General features: G+C 40.9%; 1 protein-coding gene across 4 annotated transcripts in view; it reads right to left on the reverse strand.

The window, feature by feature from the left end:
* NCBP1 (nuclear cap binding protein subunit 1) overlaps positions 1-19,641 on the reverse strand; it is a 32,953-nt gene extending 13,312 nt beyond the window's left edge. For 2 of the 4 annotated variants that reach the window (XM_087742716.1, XM_087742719.1), the window contains exons 1-15: positions 19,465-19,641; positions 19,191-19,276; positions 18,307-18,407; positions 16,848-17,004; positions 14,782-14,889; positions 14,139-14,260; positions 13,584-13,653; positions 10,996-11,211; positions 9,868-9,965; positions 8,432-8,495; positions 5,135-5,245; positions 3,816-3,880; positions 3,007-3,069; positions 1,607-1,681; positions 387-490 (exon numbers count right to left, since the gene is read on the reverse strand). In XM_087742716.1, the coding sequence (XP_087598842.1) occupies positions 387-490; positions 1,607-1,681; positions 3,007-3,069; positions 3,816-3,880; positions 5,135-5,245; positions 8,432-8,495; positions 9,868-9,965; positions 10,996-11,211; positions 13,584-13,653; positions 14,139-14,260; positions 14,782-14,889; positions 16,848-17,004; positions 18,307-18,407; positions 19,191-19,276; positions 19,465-19,498 (1,474 nt within the window). In that variant the 5' untranslated portion in view covers positions 19,499-19,641. Of the gene's footprint in view, positions 1-386; positions 491-1,606; positions 1,682-3,006; positions 3,070-3,815; positions 3,881-5,134; positions 5,246-8,431; positions 8,496-9,867; positions 9,966-10,995; positions 11,212-13,583; positions 13,654-14,138; positions 14,261-14,781; positions 14,890-16,847; positions 17,005-18,306; positions 18,408-19,190; positions 19,277-19,464 lie in introns of those variants that run through there. The other 2 variants (XM_087742717.1, XM_087742718.1) reach the window with 2 other exon arrangements.
* Between the last annotated feature and the right edge of the window lie 83 nt (positions 19,642-19,724).

Here is a 19,724-nt window from a genome sequence, read left to right on the forward strand (position 1 = left end):
TCAAAAAATAAACCCACATTATGACTTCGTATGCTGACTTTTGCATAGTATTGTGCCCAAACACGGGAAATAGATGAATTTTCCAATTTTACACTTCTGGCAAACAATGCTGCACAACATTACAACCACTTCAGCAAGAGTAACTTCATGTATCTGGATTTTCTTTTCTTCATAATGTAACAAAAACGATTATATTACAGAGATCCAGGCTTAATATATATTACTTGCTCACGTGAAGCATATTTACCCATAAAAAAATCATGCATATATATTTCAGCTGTATTCTTCTTTATGAAGACAACTGATATTACAGTCAATCTAGTGTGCTGCCTTGCTCTGAAACGTTATTTTTTTCAACTTGACCCCTCAGTAACTTTAATACTTACTATTACTTTCATCTCCATATTTGTAAATGCACACTGGATTAGCAGGACTGAGGACAGAAAAACTTGCAGGAACAATGTCTATTATTCGTTGATGGTAGGAGAGTCTGGAAATAAAAAGTTTCACAGCAGTAGAGTTAAAATGGAAATAACATCAGGGCTAATTCTGAAGTGACTGCTTTATCACGGTTTTCCTGTATTTAACTTTCATAGAACAAAAATCAGGGTGTTTATACAACAGAATGGTAGTTTCTGCTGGGTAGTAAGAGCTAATTAAACCAAACTTACTAGTAGATGCTTTCTATCTGAACTCTTTGATGTAGAGTTTCATCCTCATACAATTAATTTAGCTTGTAAAAAGATTTAGAGGCTGCCTGGTAGGATGTTTTATGCAAAAGCCTAAGATGCGCTGCAGAAAACTAGTAAGACGTTGGTATTCAAAGCAGAAAAAAAAAAATTAAACTGGATGTCTTCATTTTACTTCCCAGCTTATTTCACTCCCACAAAGGCTTAATTTTGCTACCAGAGTTTTCAGTGAAATGGAACAGTGCCACAGAAAAATTACATTCGTTCTGCAGCATAATACTTTCACACTTCCTATACTGAATTCACCCAAAAACAGATGAATGTGTCCATGTAGGATGCTGAATAACACAGGCTTTTTGAACATCTTGCTCTTTCTCCCTCCTATATCGCTCTATCTCAACAATTGTAAGTTCAGCCCTGATTGTGTACTCCTGTGGTTGGGTTTGGAGTTTTTGTTTGGAGGGTTCTTTTTTGTTTGTTTTAAGGTCAATGAACATCAGAGACACCTAGAAGAATCAAGATTAGATTCTCAGTTTTTAGTGTAACTAATGATCAGTTCCCTCCATTTCTGTGAATGCCGAATACTTTCCAGGAATATTGCCTAAGCTCTATTTTACTTTCCATACCTATGGTGACGCATGTCTTTTTTTGTAACTACAGGTGTGCATACCTGGGATAGACAGCTTACTACCATCTGCTCCACCTGTTTCTCCCTCTCTCTAAAATAGTGTCCTAAGTGTCCTACAACAGGTAAACCAGATTAAAATCATACAAACAACAGACTCATCTCTTAACTGAAACTGAACTGTAAGAACAGACGTGCCTAAGACAAGAGTCAAGTTAGAACGAATTTGACAGTATCCAGAAGCAAAGATCAAACTTTGCCTTGAATGCAACTATCAAAAGATCTTACTTACCGCATGCACTTTTCCAAAACCTCTCTCACAAATTTGGGTTTGGGCTTTTCAAGGTCCTGAGTAAGACAATCTGACCTATCAAAGGACAGAATGCAATAGCTTTTAGCAAAAGAATTTGTGCTTTAGTCTCTTTTTGGCTTGGTCTAATAGGTACAAAACAATCACGATCTAAGGACGACTGGAGTGCTTGACACTTAGTTTTACGGTGTAGGCAATTTTAAGACAATGAGGTAAGTTTATCACCATTTCCTTATTGGCCATTAGCATTCTTGGAATCTCATCTCTGTGTGATATATTTTCAAGTATCTTCCCTTCCCCCACCAGATTAAAAATAATTTGTGCTTACAGTTAGCTGGCTTCCCCTTTCCTTAGGAAAGGAACCTTATGTGATTTCATAGTCTGTTCCTCCCTCACAGGAATTTTTGAACTTCTGGCTGATTTCAAACGCACTTCAGATAAAGAAAAGTCTCAAATACAGTCACTTGCGGGATTTGTGAAAAATGGCAGCTTGTGAGAGAAACCCACGGAGGTACTGCCATCAAGGAACATCCAGGCAAAGACAAATCAGCGCTTTGAAGACTGCTGCCTGATCAGTCAACATGGATGTACACTAGGATAGCCAGCAAGCACTTAACTCCACATGATGACAACACAAGAAACTGAAGTAAAGCCACAAAAACACATCACAAGAAGGGCTACATCCCTTTCCACAAGGCCACTTCGGCAGATCAGCTATGGAAAGCATGTAAGGTAGCAGGCTGTGGAAGTTCCCATAGGGAGGACTTAACGCCGAGGTGATTTCTCTTGCTACATGGGTGCCTGGAATGGAAAGCTCAGGGGAACCTGTGATTAGATACTGATGGACTCCAGGGAGCTCCTGCTAGAGATGCAAGTTCAAGATTTGGCACGGTAAGAACAGATGGCAGGGCCAGCTCTGACGGTACTTTGGGTGCTAGGATTTGGCAGGAGGGAAACAGGTCACAAGGATAAAGGTTATAATGAAAGGTTTAGGGTAGGACAGAGAGCAAGATTACAGAATGAATACAGGATACCAAGAGTCAGGGCAAATCATTAAAAGTAAATTGGGGACCCATTTTAGAAAATTTGCTAGCAACTGATTGAGGGTGCAGGACAAATTGAAGAAATCACGTTTCAACTTCCCCTGTGTAGGGAACGCTTACACTGGCTTGAGATTTATCACAAAGTTCACCAGGGACAATACAGCAACTAAAGAGATTATCAAGATAATCTACCACTCAGTGGTGGCAAACAGATTAAAGATCTCTGGAGAGGTGGAGGAAAGCAATTAACAGGGCCACTATGCCGCAGTACTTCCTGGGTAAGTTTGAAATTTTAAGGTTTTGCAGTATCAGGTTCGAATCAAAAGGAGAGAAACTTACCAGTCTTCCCAGCTCCAACGGAACTGGAAGTTGCTCAAGTGGTGAGAAAACCAGTTAATAAATCTTTATTAAAAAGAAAAGAAAGCTCCATTAAATGCCAGAAGTGCAGGAAAACTTTCAGTTCAGATTTTCTTATAAATGCATTCCACTTTTCAAAGGCAAGCTTAAACTCTAAAGCTGTTACAGCATTAAACAGGTGTTCATATTGACGGATACAAAAGACAGAGTTCAGAGAGTCAGAAAGAAGCTTTTATGGACAAATAGACAGCCTGTCACGTTCTGTTGTTTCATACAAAGAAATGACCTATTAAATTAACAATTAAAATGTCAGCTTACTGTGAATATGCAACTTTCCCATTTTTGATGAGTAATTAACAGCAATCCTACACAATGCAGACTTCACTCAAATGGCAAAATCGCCACCACTCCCCTCCTCCGGGTAGCACATACGCCATTAACTCCACTTCCAGCTCGCCTCCCAGACCACTAGGGAGCAGGCATAGTACTAGATAATGGAGTACTATGCAACTATGAACAGCTTTGAACATGGAAAAGTTGTCACCAATCTTAACTGTCCTGTACAGACAGCTAGAGTTGTAACCTCTGGGGGAGTGTTTCTGGGAAGGAGAGACAAGCAGTCAGTCCTCCACCTTCTCTTTAGGTTGCTCAAAGCCAGAGCCCAGAAAGCATTTTGAATACCACCAGGAAGCTCTAACAAAGATTTCTGACTAATCTTTCCATAGCCTCTTCATTTTTCCTGTACATTGGATATTGAGGAATATTTTCCATTGTCTCCAAAACACATTTACCTGTCCACACATGTTGTATTCATTGTATCCAAACGCATGTAGAGCATTTCTGTAGCTTGTGCAAGCTGAAAGTTTTTTATTAAGGTTAACTGAACAGCACTAGATAAGTCAGAAGTTATTCCTTTCAGTTTGTGACTAGAATGTCATCAACTTTTTGTACTGAATGCTCTCTGGGTCTACTCCAAAATCAGGTAAATGACAGTAAATCCACAGTGGAAAAAATGAAGCATATAGTGAGTTCTACCCTCTAATCCCAGTCTGTCTTTTTTCCATTATTGCAATGGGGCTGTTGGGTTCTTCCATAGAAAGCCAGAATTCACATCATGTGACAAGCAAAACTGCACTGATATGAACAGACACCAACCTCCTTACGGAGTGCTTCTGTAATCTCACCATCTTCATGGGCTGCTGTTGATGCTTATCCATGATCTTTGATCACCACTGAAGGCTTGAGAAAGTATCTCTACACCGACTTTACCCAACAAGGGCTTTATCCTTCTTACAGTGTCCCTATTAACATTAAAAACTTTCTGCACGGATGTCCGCCCAATTCTAGAAATAGACTTAGCTCTAATCATTGAGATTATGTGATTTGCAAACAGTGAGAGGTATCATAAAGTAAAACAAAAATTTGGGCATGAAATTACCAGTGGATAGACATCTGTTAACCATCCTCCATTCTCACAGTCTGTAGCTTGATCTAAACCAATGATCTAAAATGGCAGCAAAGTAGGGGCAATGTAATAGCCAGAATTAGCTGGGAGTCATGCCTCCTTCCTCAGCATTTAGCCACTGTCTCTTAGCTGACAGATGATTATTGACCTTTTGAATGCTCCCAGTGGGAGCACTGAGTGGGAACTCAGGCAAGTTCCTTTAAATCATCTGCTACACTTCCTACTAAAAAAAAGTAGGAACACTCACACAGTTGTTAGAACAAAAGATCGAGTCTGTCACTTCCTTTCCTTCTCAGCCTTTAATGTGTCTGTGACCAGGCCACATGTTGCTCAGACCTAAACGGGCTGCAGTGACAAACAGGAGTATTGTATTTTTATCTCCTCACCCAGACAGCCCTTCTTGGGAAGGCCAGAGGAAGTACCAGAACATTATCCAGAAAGCTGAAGAGTCTTGCCCACTCGGCAAATCTAGTCCTGTGTTACGTGGGCTGTGCTGTTCTTTCATGTGAGTGGTACAGACAAAGTTTCATGCCGCTGCTGTAAAATATTAATACTGCCAGTATTTATTACTATCCCATCATCTACAGAACAAACAAAACAAAGACTGCATTTTATAAATGCTCTCCAGCAGCACAGAAAGGATACAACTTGTGGTAAAGAGCCAGGTTGAAGCTTGCACAGTTCAATCAGGAGCGTTGTGTACATGACTTCAATGTGTGGTGGAGATGGAAGTTGAAACAATTCTGCAAATATTACCTGTAGGAGAGGAAGGCACAGAATCAGAGCGCAGTCCAACATGGCCTGCACAACCCTCAGCTTTGCAATAGTGGCTATCAATCTTGAACAATTACATACACAAAAAGGCCCATACTATTCTGTCAAATGCATGTTCCGGGAAAAAGAGAGAGAAACTTGCACAGATAGTGGTAACCGTACACTGTACTGATACAGTCCGCTCTAACCACCCTTATAATTTTATACTAATACAACACCAGTGTTACCCATCTATTACGTCTAATAAATATACCGCATAATTGTAGAAATGGGCATATTTATAATATGACCTACTGCAATGCTACCACATGATCTGAGGAAAGCAGAAATCAACCGGTCCTGTTAAATAATAAACATAAATATTTAACAAAGTAAATGAGGCCTAAGCTTTTAGTATGAAAGACTATTTGCATTAAAATTACATCTATATCTTTTCCATTGTGTCCTCCTTTCTCCTATACAAAAACTTACACAAATAAAGCCACAACTTTCAACTGAAAATTACAACCAGCATTTCATACAACAAAAATGTATGCTCAGTACCCCTTGGCAGAGGATCCTTCCAAGAAAACTGAAAACAATCCTGCAGTCAACATTCATGTTTTTATTTTCAAGCTGCTTATAATAACAGCATGTCAATCTTTAAGGGCTACGAAAAGATCATCATTGTACAACATTCATTTCTGAGTTTCTGTTTATTTTGCATGCCATTCTCAACTAGATTTAAATTACATCAAAGGAATCAGGAAACTTTGATTCATTATGGTTGGTCAATTTCCTTTTCCACTTTAAACTTCTGAATAAACGTGAAAGAATTGAAGCTTAAAAGAGTAAGCTTTAGAAAGTCTTCTTACTAGTGTAAGAAATCAACACCCATTTATAGAATCCACAAACAGGACATGAAAGCACATTGACTAGAACTTATTCCTTATTCTAAGGAAGGACTTGAAAGCATGAAGAGGCTAAGGAGCTGGAGAACCTTTCCGTGACAGTATAATTTGGACATACTGTTAAGACAAATATGGCAAAAAGGTAGGGGGGACCCTGTTCCCCCTAGAAAGAAAGGAAAGAAGGAAAACTGCTTCTTTTCTCAAGATAGGAAATAACAACAACTGGATGATCAGTCATTATCTCTTTGAGATACTGCATAAAACTGTATTTGTGATACTCATCACAGGCTCATTATCAAATGTTCAGATTAAGTGTTTCTGAATGTCCAAACTCTGTCAAGCTAAGTTGTACCAAAAGCTGTAGAAGCACAACAGGGCACAGCAGTCCAACCACCCAGTGACACTGTTCAGACACTCTCTGTTCACAGCTACCAGAAATATCCACATATGCATCTGCTGTGAAGAAGCTACTGAGAGAAAGGTGCCACATTTCAGTGTTTCGCACAGATTCCAGGTAGCACAGACCATTCTGTGCTCTGCCTGACAAACTACAACATGGAGCCTCAGGGACCTCCAAAGTAGGCATGCTTGGGAAGGTATTGGCAACCACTTTCAGGCTACATTTACTTCTGCCTGACTTATATTCTGAACCTTAAATAACACTTTCCTTTATTTGTTAGACTGTATTATTTCTACAGTTCTGTGACTTACTGAAAAAGTTAGTGAAATTTCACAGATTAACCTGTTAAACTGTTGTTGAAAGCAATACATCACCAACTTGACTATTAAGACAGACCTTACAAGGGAGCTGTAGTAAGCAGAATGAATGGAAGCCTGAAAAAAGCATGCTGAGCCTTAAAAACTCTGTAGCTTCATTAAAAGTAAGCAGTCATAGACAAGTAATGAAGTTAATATTCTAAAATAACTCAAAATTGCAAGAAAAAAGAAATTATGACAGTAATAGTCAAAGAATTTGTACACCAATCTTGCACTTCTTTCCAGTAATTTCATCTACACAAACCTTTGCTGTTTTCACATCCTGCAAGTTTCTGAATCAAATAACTTCCAAGGGCCTTTAGGTAACTGATTTCATAGGAATTGCAGTAACAATTTGTTGGCATTAACGTACAGCTGAGCATAAAGCACGCAGCCATATAGCCATATACAGCACCTGAAGATACTGAAGATAAGACCACTGAAGATACTTTGATGTTAAGGCAGAAAATTATTACTAATTTTAAGATTCCTCTGTTCCGAATTCAGAGTACAAGAAGAACAAGCTGACCAAAAGTACTGTAACTTTACAGCATTCAGAATATCCGTCATTTTGGTGCCACAAAGAATTCTCAATCCCACTGTTATTAAGATAAATCTTCTACATAAGGTTATTTCTTGTTATAATTAGCTCTGAAATTCCTACTTATAGTTACTTCTTCATAAAGCCTTTATATGACAAGTTGCCATTATAACTGAAATCTCTTAATCCCTTTCAGCTTTTGATGGAAATTAATGAAGTTTTATACAGCTCTGCATCTTGAAAACAGACCTTTGAAAGGAGGTAGCAAAAGAAAACCTACGCTGCTCTTCTGATGCATATTACGGTTATTTAAAATTCTCTAATATGGAGGATGCCCCAGATCGCTATACATCGCTATTTCACTATAAAGTCATGCAGAACGGCTGAGTCTGGCTGGAGATCATCTAGACAAAAGCCATAAGGCAGGGTCACCTAGAGCAGGTTGCTCAGGGCTGTGTCCTGTTAGGTTTTGAACTTCTCCAAAGATAAAGACTCCAGAACTTCTCTGGGCAAACTGTTTCAGAGTTTAATCACCTTTGCAGTAAAAAAGGATTTGTCATATGTTTAAATGGAGTTTCTTGTATTTCAATGTGTCCGTTTCCTCTTGTATTTTAATTTTTTTTTTTTACAGTAAAAGTGACTCAAATGTAACCATCTCTTAGACTGTGTGATACATTAGAAGCATCATATGTAAAACTTTAAAAGTTTTAAAAATGCCAGAACCTGGATTGCTAGTGCAGTAAGAAATTTTAGTACTTGACCAAAGCTCCTATGCACCAAGTTAAAATGACAACAAAAAGCACAAAACTAACACTCAACTGTATATAACCCACTCATTTAAAAGCCATTGGTTGAACTCAATAAGGTTCTGTTTGACACCCAAACCAAACTGTAATTTAATGGACCTATCATGGAACTAACTGGGACATGTTACTTGTGAAATAACAGAGCTACAAGAGAGGTTATCTATAAAATCCATACCTCTACTATGTGGTAGTTCAAGGGGATCTTGTTATTTCCTGGATAGCTCAACAGCTGTGCAGCACTGCAAAACCATAGATACATTTAGGTCAGAACATAACACAGCAAATGTGATGTAAAGATTAAGTAACAAAGTTACCGAAAATACTTCATCCTGGGCAAGAGTTCACACAAAAGCAGCACAAACAAATCAACAAGCCTTCCAAAGTGTCCATAAATCCGTAGAACACTTAGAAACAGCACAAGAACACACCGGCATTGCCTAAACCACGATTTGTAATGATGTATTTTATATCTATGTAGTCACACCATTTGAACACTATACTGCTACGCAAAATAGTTTTGCATAAATACTCGTGGTGATCTGTAGTTCTGGCATGCATATACTAAAAGGAAAAAAAAAACAACCACTTAACAACAGATGTTCAAAATGGCTTGAAAGCACAATTAAGCTAATGGGTTATATAAGGAACTCTCAGGCTTCAAATGCTTCATCTTTTAATCAGCTTATTATCACCTATCATTATTACAAAGCAAACAACTGCTACTTCCTTGATTTTATTTCTACCTCTCTGGCAAATCTCGTACCTCCCTCTAGTCTTTTGCTTTCCTCTGAGAATTAAGAAAGACTATCCCAGTAACTGCAACAACCCTGAATTTCTAGCTTCTGCAGAATCAAGCAGCTGCAACCAAAAAACTGCATCACGTGCCATCACAAAAAACATTGTTTCTGCCCATTTTTTGTATACTATACAAAGTTGGTGGTATTCATTTGGAAGCATGACACCTGTGGCAAACCATCTTGGTTATCAACTACCCACATTAGATACTGCTCAGGCAGAAATGAAGAAAAGTGCCCTGACTGCTTCCTGGCATGGCTGAATTCAAACTAATTGAACCTGCTGGCCCTGCAATGACTCCCGAAAGCAAGCTCAATTATCTCTGCCATGTAATCCCAAAGAGAAGAATGCAACAAGGAGGAGCAGGAAGCAGGAGCGTGTTCATAAACACCAGTGCGTGGTCAGCTGCAGATGAGCCAGCCCAAGGCCCGCTGTGCCCCAACAAATTACCTGCTTCAAAATTCCAGGAAGCATAACAGAACCACACACTCCACAGTGCTCCCACGAAGAATAAGGTGTGTCTGCGTATTTTTTGCAGCACATCCTGTATTATCAAGGAATTCCCTTCCCGAGGAGCCACTGTCCCCCTGGATCATACAGATTCTCCATCATCTGGACATTACAGACCCACAGTATTCCAAGCAACAGTTTTAATGCAGTTAAATGTAATAAATCAAGTTTCATCAAATGCTCTAGGAAACGTTTAATCTTGAGCTCTTGCCTAACCAGTGCAAGACTCTGCATATCCCTGATGGCACCGAAACCATGGTAGCATATAAAAAGCGCCAGGGCCCCATAATGCTAAGCTCTTCCTACCAAGTTTTTCTCTCTTTCCAGTGGGATTTGATGATGCAGTGAAGGTTCTCTTCTATTACAAATCGTTCAACGGAGTGGCTGCCAGGCATGACAGGGCCCTGGTAAGAAAGAATTAAGACTCATGAAAGATCACTGTTAATGCCACAGGTAGCAAGCTATCCTACATACATTTACAGGTGGAAAAAATAGTCCAACTTCCACATAAACACCGTGAGGTCTCAGCTGCCCCGCATCCTTCAGGACTAAGAAGCTGGTGTGACACAGTTCCACACAAACCTCAGACTGATGTTTAAAACAAAATGAATACTAGGAATCATTACAAAAAGAAATGGGAACAAAATTAGAGAACATGATTCTAAGTTCATGGAGCATCCCCTTCTTCCTTTGCTCTACGGAGCCATCAGGCAGGCTACCACCATGCAGCCTGGAAAAAAAAAAACACAGTTGAGCTGAAATATGATAAAGAAATAAAGCCATGAATGGCCAGGATGGAGTGGAAAGTATAGGCAGTCATGGTCTTGTTCACTGCAAAAACCAGGGGCCAATAAATGAAGGTGAAAGGCAGCAAAGAAAGCAAAGGGAGGTATAAAAGCACTGGGGGAAAGCAGTATATATTCTTTTCCTATTCCTATACAGTTTTGTCTATATATTTGCTGTTGACCAATGCTGGAGTCAGACTGTTGAGACAGATGGATCTTTCACCCACCGCAACTAAGCACTCCTTTGTTCCACAACATACATCAACAAATTTTAACAGATGAGTAAACAACAGTCTTTAAATATTACAATAAATAGCTAGCCTGGAAAAAGACTCCAGTCACCAACTTTACAGAAGGGAAGTCTAACTCTGTGAATGTAGTTTTACTAGAGGCATTAGAGAATTCAATCAATGTTGTCATTCTAAATGAAAGCATCACAACATCTAACTCCCTAAATTCTGCTCCTCACAGATCTGCTTTGTATGGTAACTTGGTCACCTAGTTAATTTCTGCAGAAGTACCAAAGCAGAACTGCGCTGGTCTTCAAACCACTCACTATCACATCACAGGGGACATCACATTTTGACCAATAATGCCCCAGGAACCTAACTGTGAAACCCGCTCACCATCCCCCACAGCAATCACATACCTCAGGGTCATCTGTGTAGTCAAACATCCTAAAAATAACCCTTGGCATCGGGTACACTGAATCTTCGGTGTGAGGCGGAGGAGTGAACGGAGGCAGATTGTGTTGCAGCGCTTCACAAAGAATGCTGTCAAAAGCCAAGTAGGGCCTCAGAATGTGTCGTTCTTGCCAACGGTCTTTTTTCAACTTCTGAATCTGAGACCAAAGGCAGTCTAAATACTGAAGGAAAAAGGTGAAAAACATCAGATGCGCTGAATCTTGTAACAAAGCTGGCAGCTCCCTGAACTATCAGAAATGTGTTTCTTAAATTCCATATTCCATTCAGAAAAAACAAAGTTTCTTATACTGCTGATTTAGTAAACCAAGAAGTAATCTAAGAACTCTAAGCACCAGAGCTGCTCCTAATACCACACAACATTGTGTTAGTAAAATTTAACTGCTGGCAGGTTTTCAAAAACTAACAGGCAGCCCAGGAGATGGAGCATGATGGCCATCATTTGAATCTGCCAGCGAAACTACAGCAGTGAACGTTACTTCAGTCACTGCTTATTGGTGGTATTAAAAGAGATGTAATATCAACATTAAAATTGGAAAGACATTCTGTAGGACTGCCATGCTGTTCCCAGAGAAATCAAAACTACCAGCTACTGCTTATTCAAGACAAATAGAATACTATAAAACATTAAATACCTTTGCCATGGTTTTCAACACAATTGTAAGTCCCAGCATTCTCCCAGAGATGGCACAGACACCAGTGCAACTGGCAATAGGCTTGCTTTGTTTAATTACTCTCTTGCTAAAAGCAGTCCAAGAACTCTGGAGGTCTGTGGCCTTACTGAACACAAGTTTCAAGTTATAACTGGTGCCAGAAATGTCTTTACATGGAAGTGCTTTGTGTTTACTTATTATCACACTACAAAATGGGAATAAAACTAGTAACAACTAGCACCTGAAGCGAACAGTCGTGTTTATGGTACACTGGGTAACACATGGTCTCAGACACACTCTGCTAATCTCTCCTCTATTGAACTAAATAAGGAAATTCAAATATTGGGCAGGCAAAATACTCATGTTGACAAATCAATCATCATCAGACAGCCTGTCTCTCCAAATTGTGATTAACAACCCCATTTGTGGGATTGCTTTTGCTCCAGAACCTGCGTGCACTTGGTGGGTGATGCGGCAGGATGGGGAAGTCCGATGTGTACCTCAAGGGGATTTGATTCTGGGTGAAAATAGACAATGAACTGAACTGTATAATGTTAACTGCTATATAACACTGTATGTCATCACTATGTGGTGGCTATATGCCATATTAACGGTATTACAGTAAGAAATCGCCCAGATTAATGAAGAGTAAACTTTGATGAAACCAAGCAAAGTGCAGCAGTGATGGAACCAGAACTGGCTTCAGCATGCAACAATCCAGCACCGCACACCATCTCTGCTGCCCCGAAAGGCTGTTATGACAGATGGAGTCCAAAGTTATGGACTAAATGAACTCAACGGACATTTCAGAGGGACGGCCCATAGACTAAGGGAATGATATCTGTGTGCATATATCAAAAGACAGGGAAAGAGGTGGTGATTAATTGGAATGTACTGGAAAGTTGTAAGACTGGGCATGACATATATGGTATAGTATAAGGGGTGGATACTGCCCTGGTTTCAGATGGGGTAGAGTTAATTTTCTTCCTAGCAGCTGGCATAGTGCTGTGTTTTGGATTTAGTATGAGAACAATGTCGATAACACACTGCTGTTTTAGTTGTTGCTAAGCAGTGCTTACACTAAAGGACTTTTCAGCTTCCCATGCTCTGCCAGGTGCACAAGAAGCTGGCAGGGAACACAGCTAGGACCAAAGGGCTATTCCACACCATATGATGTCATGCCCAGTGTATAAACTGGGGGGAGTTGGCTGGGAGGCAGTGACCTTCCAACCTTAACGATTCTATGATTCTATGACCGCTGCTCAGGGACGGGCTGGGCATCAGGTCGTGGGTGGTGAGGAATCGCATCATGCATCATTTGCTTTGTATATTATTACTACTACTACTATTTTACTTTATTTTATTTCAATTATTAAACTGTTCTTATCTCAACCCACGAGTTTTCTCACTTTTACCCTTCCAATTCTCTCCCTCATCCCTCCAGTGGAGGTGGGGGAGTGAGCGAGCGGCTGTGTGGAGATTAGTTGCTGGCTGGGCTTAAACCACGACAGGAAAACATTAAGGGATAAGTAAGGAATTACATTCTGCTTCTCACAAAGGCCCTTTTAACACAAAGCTCTGTATCAGCAATTCCAAAACAAATACTACAATTTACAGCCACTCCTCACTTTGTAGTATTTTCTCAGGGGCCTGTCAGCAAACAACAAAACAGTCTCCTGCTCACCCCATACAACCTTATATTTAGGCCCAAGCCTTAGAAGACAATTCCTCATGTAGAACTTGTTAGAATTAATGACAAACAGGAGACAATTCAAAGCTTTAATACTTTCAGAGGTGCTTTTTTAATTTCATGATAAAAGAACACCTTAGTAAAAAATTGTTTTTCAAACTTTCTGAAAGAATGCAATGTAAAGTCCACTCACCTCTTCTTGTGGATGTGGTTTATCAGCAGTCCAAACTTGTAGCATGGGTACGTGAATCTTCTGGCGGCGTCTGTTTACACAGGAAAGAAAATCTGACCTTTAAAAGACTAACTTAGAGCAGGAATTTTTTCTTATTGCAAGTGTACTACTATTTGATCTCTTCAGCTGATGAAGTCTACAGTATATAAAAAGGTCTGTGATTACTTAAAATATCTCTGTTATCTAATCTTGACGACAGTGTTAACTTGAAGCACCTAGACAGAAAGCAGTCACACTGCAGAGCACTAAAGCAACAACCTATCAGTATTCACAGCACACTTACAACTGCAGCTGCTCCAGCATAAGCAGAACAAGACCTTCAACATACCCTAGAACTAGACAAGACAATAAAACTTTTCAAATCTCTCCACCTATTCTATTTTCAGGGTTTTTTTTCTCCCTACTGAATGGTCCAGACCTAAGACTTTAGAATACTTCTAAGTGAGCAACAATCAAAGCTATTAATCCATACTTGAATAGACACCGAAAAGAGTATTTTAATGTGCTATAACTTACTTCAAATAGCTTTCTGTCTGAGACAAGAGACGATCCATTTCAGCGTCCTTTTTCTCATACAACTCCTTTCCAACCCAAGGCAAAGATGACAGAAATGCAAACATATACCAGTCACATCGTACCTATAGGAAAGAAATATACTGAAATTTAAGTATACAAGTAAGCTCTTTCGTACACACACCCCATTTTAATTTAAATTAAAACATTAGCAAAACTATTATTTTGGGAGGATGTAAAGACAAGCAGCTGAAGACTGGATTGGCAAGCCATGAAAAAAATATATTCTTGCTTGAAATGTGTAATTTTTAACTTGAACCATGACAAGCAGACTTAAAAAAAGGTATCACTTTCACAGTCCTTCTGCAGATTATCAGTATAGCAGAACAAGCCAGACACCATGCACTTGCCAAAGTAAAATGAACTCACTTCAGCTACCTCACTATAAAGGACCATACTTTCTTACCGTATGCTTGTATTTTCTAATTGCTACAGGCTCCTTTTACTCAAGCTAAGCAAACTGCACATGACAGTCCATTTAGTGTGCTAGCTCGAAAACTTCCCTGTTCTAAGCATAAGTAGAGAAGCAACAGCACAAAAAAATTGTGAAAACAGCACTAGAGGAGCCTACAGATCTTTTGCTTACTTGGGGTACGTCTTCCTCCTGTGTCACACTCACAAAGTTCTCAAACATAGCTACCATGGAAGGTGCAGCTATTACATGACAATTCACAAGATCAGACAGAAAACGAACCTAAAAAAGACCAAAAAAATTGTTTTAAATGAATACTTTTTAAACTGACTTTACAAGTACAAATAAGCTTTACTTAAACAACTAAACCAAACCATCGATAAAAGTACAATATTAATCCAGTACTATCAAGGCAGAAATACTGCACACTGTACAGACCCACCTTTCAACCCTGGAAAACAAGCACCATAAACACTGCCTCATGTACTGTTCATTATAATGTCTGTAGTCTGTTTCACTGCAATAACATTGCAAGGATACTATATCTAAGGCAGGGTGGGAAACACCAGTATGCATTCAAAGACAAACATGCAAACCAATACTACAGAAAAGAAACCCTGTGCTTCTATCTACTCTAAATTGTATCAGATCACTAAAATTACAGAAGTAGAAGGAAAAAAAACTTCTAAAAAGCTGAAGATGGACTGATCCATTGCTTCATGAGTCCAGATGTGCACTGGGAAACAGCAGTGCTGAATCTGTATGCCATTATACACGATTAATTTCTATAATTTATTCATAAATACAGATAGTTACACAGAAAGAGTCTATGTAAAAACTGCTGGCATTTTCAGGCTTCAGAAATGTGACAGACTGATCACGTGCTGGGAATCAAATGGCCTTATTTGCCTGGGAAGAAAAAAATTTTCACAGCAAGAGTATATCCTTGATTTGGCTGCACTCTAGTAAAAAATCCAGACTGACAGAAACGGGAATTCAAATAGAAAACATCTGGGGCAGAGCAGTACCCTTTTTTTTTTTTCCCCTCTCTCTTTTGATTTGTACCCTGCCTTCAGACTCAAACAAGGCACTAGTAGGACCCAAGCTCTCCCAGTATCACCACAATCTTAACAGACAATATAGGTTGAAATTCTAGCAATTAAAATCTCGCATATTTTTTCTTAAAGGCTCATTTTTTCTTAAGGCACATTCACAAAAAGTAGTCCAAAAAAAGCAACACAGGTATTTTGATCTGAAGGCAGATCATTGAGAAGAAGTCTTGGGAAAGCAAATTGGGCTAAGCAGACAGTTCAGTACTCAAAGAGCAACTGCAATAGAGAAAAATACCAAAGTCTTACTTTCCAGATATTCATTGCTCTCAACGGTCTTTGAAAAGTCTTTGACAAAGCTGAGGAAAGTTTTCCACTGCCACTCCCTTAGTTGTTACTCTCACAAGTCATTTGTGTATGAGCATGACCAGAGAAAGTGAAGCTGAAGTCAAGGGACAGAACATTCAGAGTTCTAACGAGGATCTTATTAGCAAAAGTGTCCCACAGCTAAACAGCAACCCCTTGACAAAATACATTGAAATACTTAATTTTCACCACTGGGCTTCAAAAGAAGCTGGGGAGCTTGGCACCGGACTTCTAAATCAGACACCGCTGAAGCCCTAATACCTTTTTGCAGACAAAATCTATAAGCTGCCAGAGCTGAGCAAATGGTTTCAAAGACAGACAGCCCGCTTGATCTTCGATCTTCACCCCTCATTAGCAGAATGACAACACAGGCCTGATAACAGCCATCAAATATAGCTTCTAAGAACCAGACTGTTGATTTTCTTTTCAGTTGTTTTTTTTTTTTTCCCATGGGAGCCACAAGAACATCATACATCTCTGAACACAATAAAAGTGTAAGACTTTCATCGGTTACATTTGACTGTAGAACAGGTGAGGGGGGTAGCACCTCTGTTTACTGCAAATTAATTTGTCACTGGGAAAATATACAGTTGGAAGTCAATTTTGCAACTGTAATACGATTTCTCTCCCCTGAGGAAGGAATACTTCTCACATAACACACATTTCCTCTTGGTGCATCTACAGTGCACTGCACGTTGATGCCAGAAGAGACTGTAATACACACTGAAAAGCCCAGCTCTTCTGGAACAAAAAGGTGGAAGAAGGAGGAGGGAAAAAGGATGAGGAAAAATGTAAAACAAGCAAACAAACAAAAAAACCACTTACTAAATGCACAGCTTCGTTATACATATTGACTTTCAGACATTCTTTAAGCTGACGAATCATGGCTTCTACAAATTCCCCACCAAAATTGTAGTTCCTGGCATTCAGCAACCCAACTAGTGTTGTGTAAACAGTAAGCTTTTCTGGTAACAGACGTGCACTGACACAGAAAAAGAAACATGGAGTTAGTTTTTTATTCATCATGTGCCAATGGGCAACTGCATAGCATCTTAGAATCTGCTTACTCTAAGTTCAACTTGTCTCAGAAGGAAACAGCAAAGAAGTGCTAGAATGATCTTACAGTTCTATCCCGTGGTCGATATTTTACAGAAAATCTTTCTTTTAACTACAGTCACTTAGAAAGGCAGGCGCCACTTTCAAGAACATTTAGGGTATTTGCTTTTTATTTATATCTAATTGCTGAGTATTCCAGAGGGTTGGCCAAAAAAATATCAGTGACAGAACCTATGCAAGGATGTAAGAAGTTGTTTTAAGTTTGCAATTTAGAAGTAATTTTATTATGCAGCATCAGCAAGATTACACAAGAGGCGTACACATTTTATGCTATTAATTTTTATTCCAAATTTCTCAAGTCAAAGTAACTGATTTTAAGCACAGCATGGAGAAGGCCAGGTCCTGCTGTAAGGAATTAATTTTCCTCAACCATTTCTGTATGCATGTAAGCTAACCCTGTACTTTCAGAACTGCCTTACTGCTGTAGGAAAAAAATGTACTATTTGCCTTCTATTAACAAACATTGCTACAAAACAGATTCAAAGTATCTGCAAAACCACAGCACAAGGTAGGGCTGGAACACTCTCCCCCTTCACCACACCCCTCCTTCATACTTCTCTTGCCTGCTAGGGCAGACCCTGCACAACCCCTCCCTCAGGCACCGCTCAGTGACCCTGACACAGGGTACCTCTGCTCCCACGCTTTGCTGAGGAAAGGAAGCAGAGCCAGCAGCCACTGGAGAGCTTGCTTTCAGCTCTTTCTGTTCCCAGCTCCCCTCCTCCAGAGGACGGGCTTACAAAGACACGAGCATCTCGTTGCCAGAGAAGAAGAATGGGCAACACGAAAACAGCACAGATAACAAGACTAAATAAGTGTTAGCAGCCAATAGCTTCAGTGCTTTTAAGCATTTCATTGAGAAACAGAATATTGCCCAGCACCACTGTGTTCTCATTGCTACTGAAGAGCAGCTCTGCGGTTTCTTCTATCTGCTTTAAGCCTTTGTACACTTTTCAGGCCAAAGAAATGTAAAGAGGTATTTTTCTTGAATTATACATAGTACGTAGTAAGCTTATTCCTCTATGTCTTTTGTTTCTAGTAAAACAAACTCTACGCTATAACAGCAGTCAGGATCTAAAGCCGCTCTTGGCATTGAAACTACCTTAAACACTTAAACTTATGCACAGAGAAGAAAGCGCCTCCCAGATTCCCAGACCTCCTGCATACGTACACAGTACATAGTATTCTTAGTATCTTGCTTTTGTAATTTGGTAGATCAGCTTCCAAAACACCAGCTAGGCCTTCCAAGTTGCTCTCCAAGGATGAATTACTCTAAAATACAAAAAATTTTAAAAGTTTCATCATCAACCAGGCAAAACAAACGAGCCCCAGACTCTGACGTGGAAGACTAGGAAGTTGGGCAAGAGCATCCTTTTATGTCACCTCCTTTTTCAGCCCAACAATTCAGTTCTGTTAGCAGTAAAGAATCGCTTTCACTTGCCTGAAAGAAGGAACAACTACCGCTCGGAAGAGCTGCACCCGATCACCCACCTCCCCCACAAGGAGCTCCAGTGCTCCCTTGAGATGCAAGGCCTAACCCTGCCCCAGGGACACCTCAGTGAGGCGACTGAGCAGTACATTAATGATACAGGATGAAACAAAACGTCTTGGTTTTACCTTACATAATATCAGTGCACTATCATTTTTATCCTTTTCCTCTTACCCCCCCCCCCCTTTTGGTCAGCCTCAGATCCTGTCAGGTCTTGAAGGTCATGCCACAGGCAGACCCACTTAACTCCTCCACATCCTTGGCAGAGTGGAACCAGCAACAATGTCCGCAGATGCACAGTGATAACAACTCGCTGGCCGTTTATCGTTGCTTGGAAAACACAACACTACTATTGAAGCACAAGCCCGTTTTAGCATAAGGTTTTGCAACACCTGACAACTTTCCTACTATCTCATAAAAAAAAAAATCTTTTCTTTACGGGTGTTTGTTACAGATGAACCGCTAACACACGATACACAGAAAGAGGAGGAAAAAAACAACTTTAACCGTCTGGAGCCGCCGCCCAGGCCCCGTCCCCGTCCCCGCCCGGGAGGCGGCCTGCCTACCTTCTCTCCCACCCTGCAGATGAGCGATTCGAGTCTCTCCTCGATCTCCGACGGCTCAGACGTCCTCCGCCTCTTGTGGGGCTGCCCTGCTCCAACACACCGACCACACCGTTACCGCCGCAGCGACCCCGCACCGGCCGCCCCCCGTCCCGCCCAAACCCCCTCCCCACCCTCCCAGGGCGGGACGGTCCGGCCCAACCCGGCCCGGCCCGGCCCGTACCGCCCCCGCCACCTCGGGGAGCGCGGCGGGCGGGAGGGCTGCCGCCGCGCTCACCGTCGCTGTCGTCGCTGTGCCGCCGCCGCGACATGGCGGGAGGCGGGGAGGGGACCGGCGGGGACGGGAGCGGCGGGGAGGAGAACGGCGGGGAGGAGAACGGCGGGGACGGGAGCGGCGGCGGGGACGGGCCGCCTCGCGCGGGCCAGAGAGGAGCGCGGTCCTTCCACCGCCCGCTTCCGGCCCGCCGCACTTCTGCTTCCGGGACAAAGGGCGGGAGGCGCGGTGCCTCTCTGCACGCCGCTCTATGATGCGCGGAG

The sequence above is a fragment of the Nipponia nippon genome, unplaced genomic scaffold (genome assembly GCF_047370975.1).
Source record: "Nipponia nippon isolate SJK-2023a ecotype South Korea unplaced genomic scaffold, ASM4737097v1 scaffold_8, whole genome shotgun sequence".
Lineage (NCBI taxonomy): Eukaryota > Metazoa > Chordata > Aves > Pelecaniformes > Threskiornithidae > Nipponia > Nipponia nippon.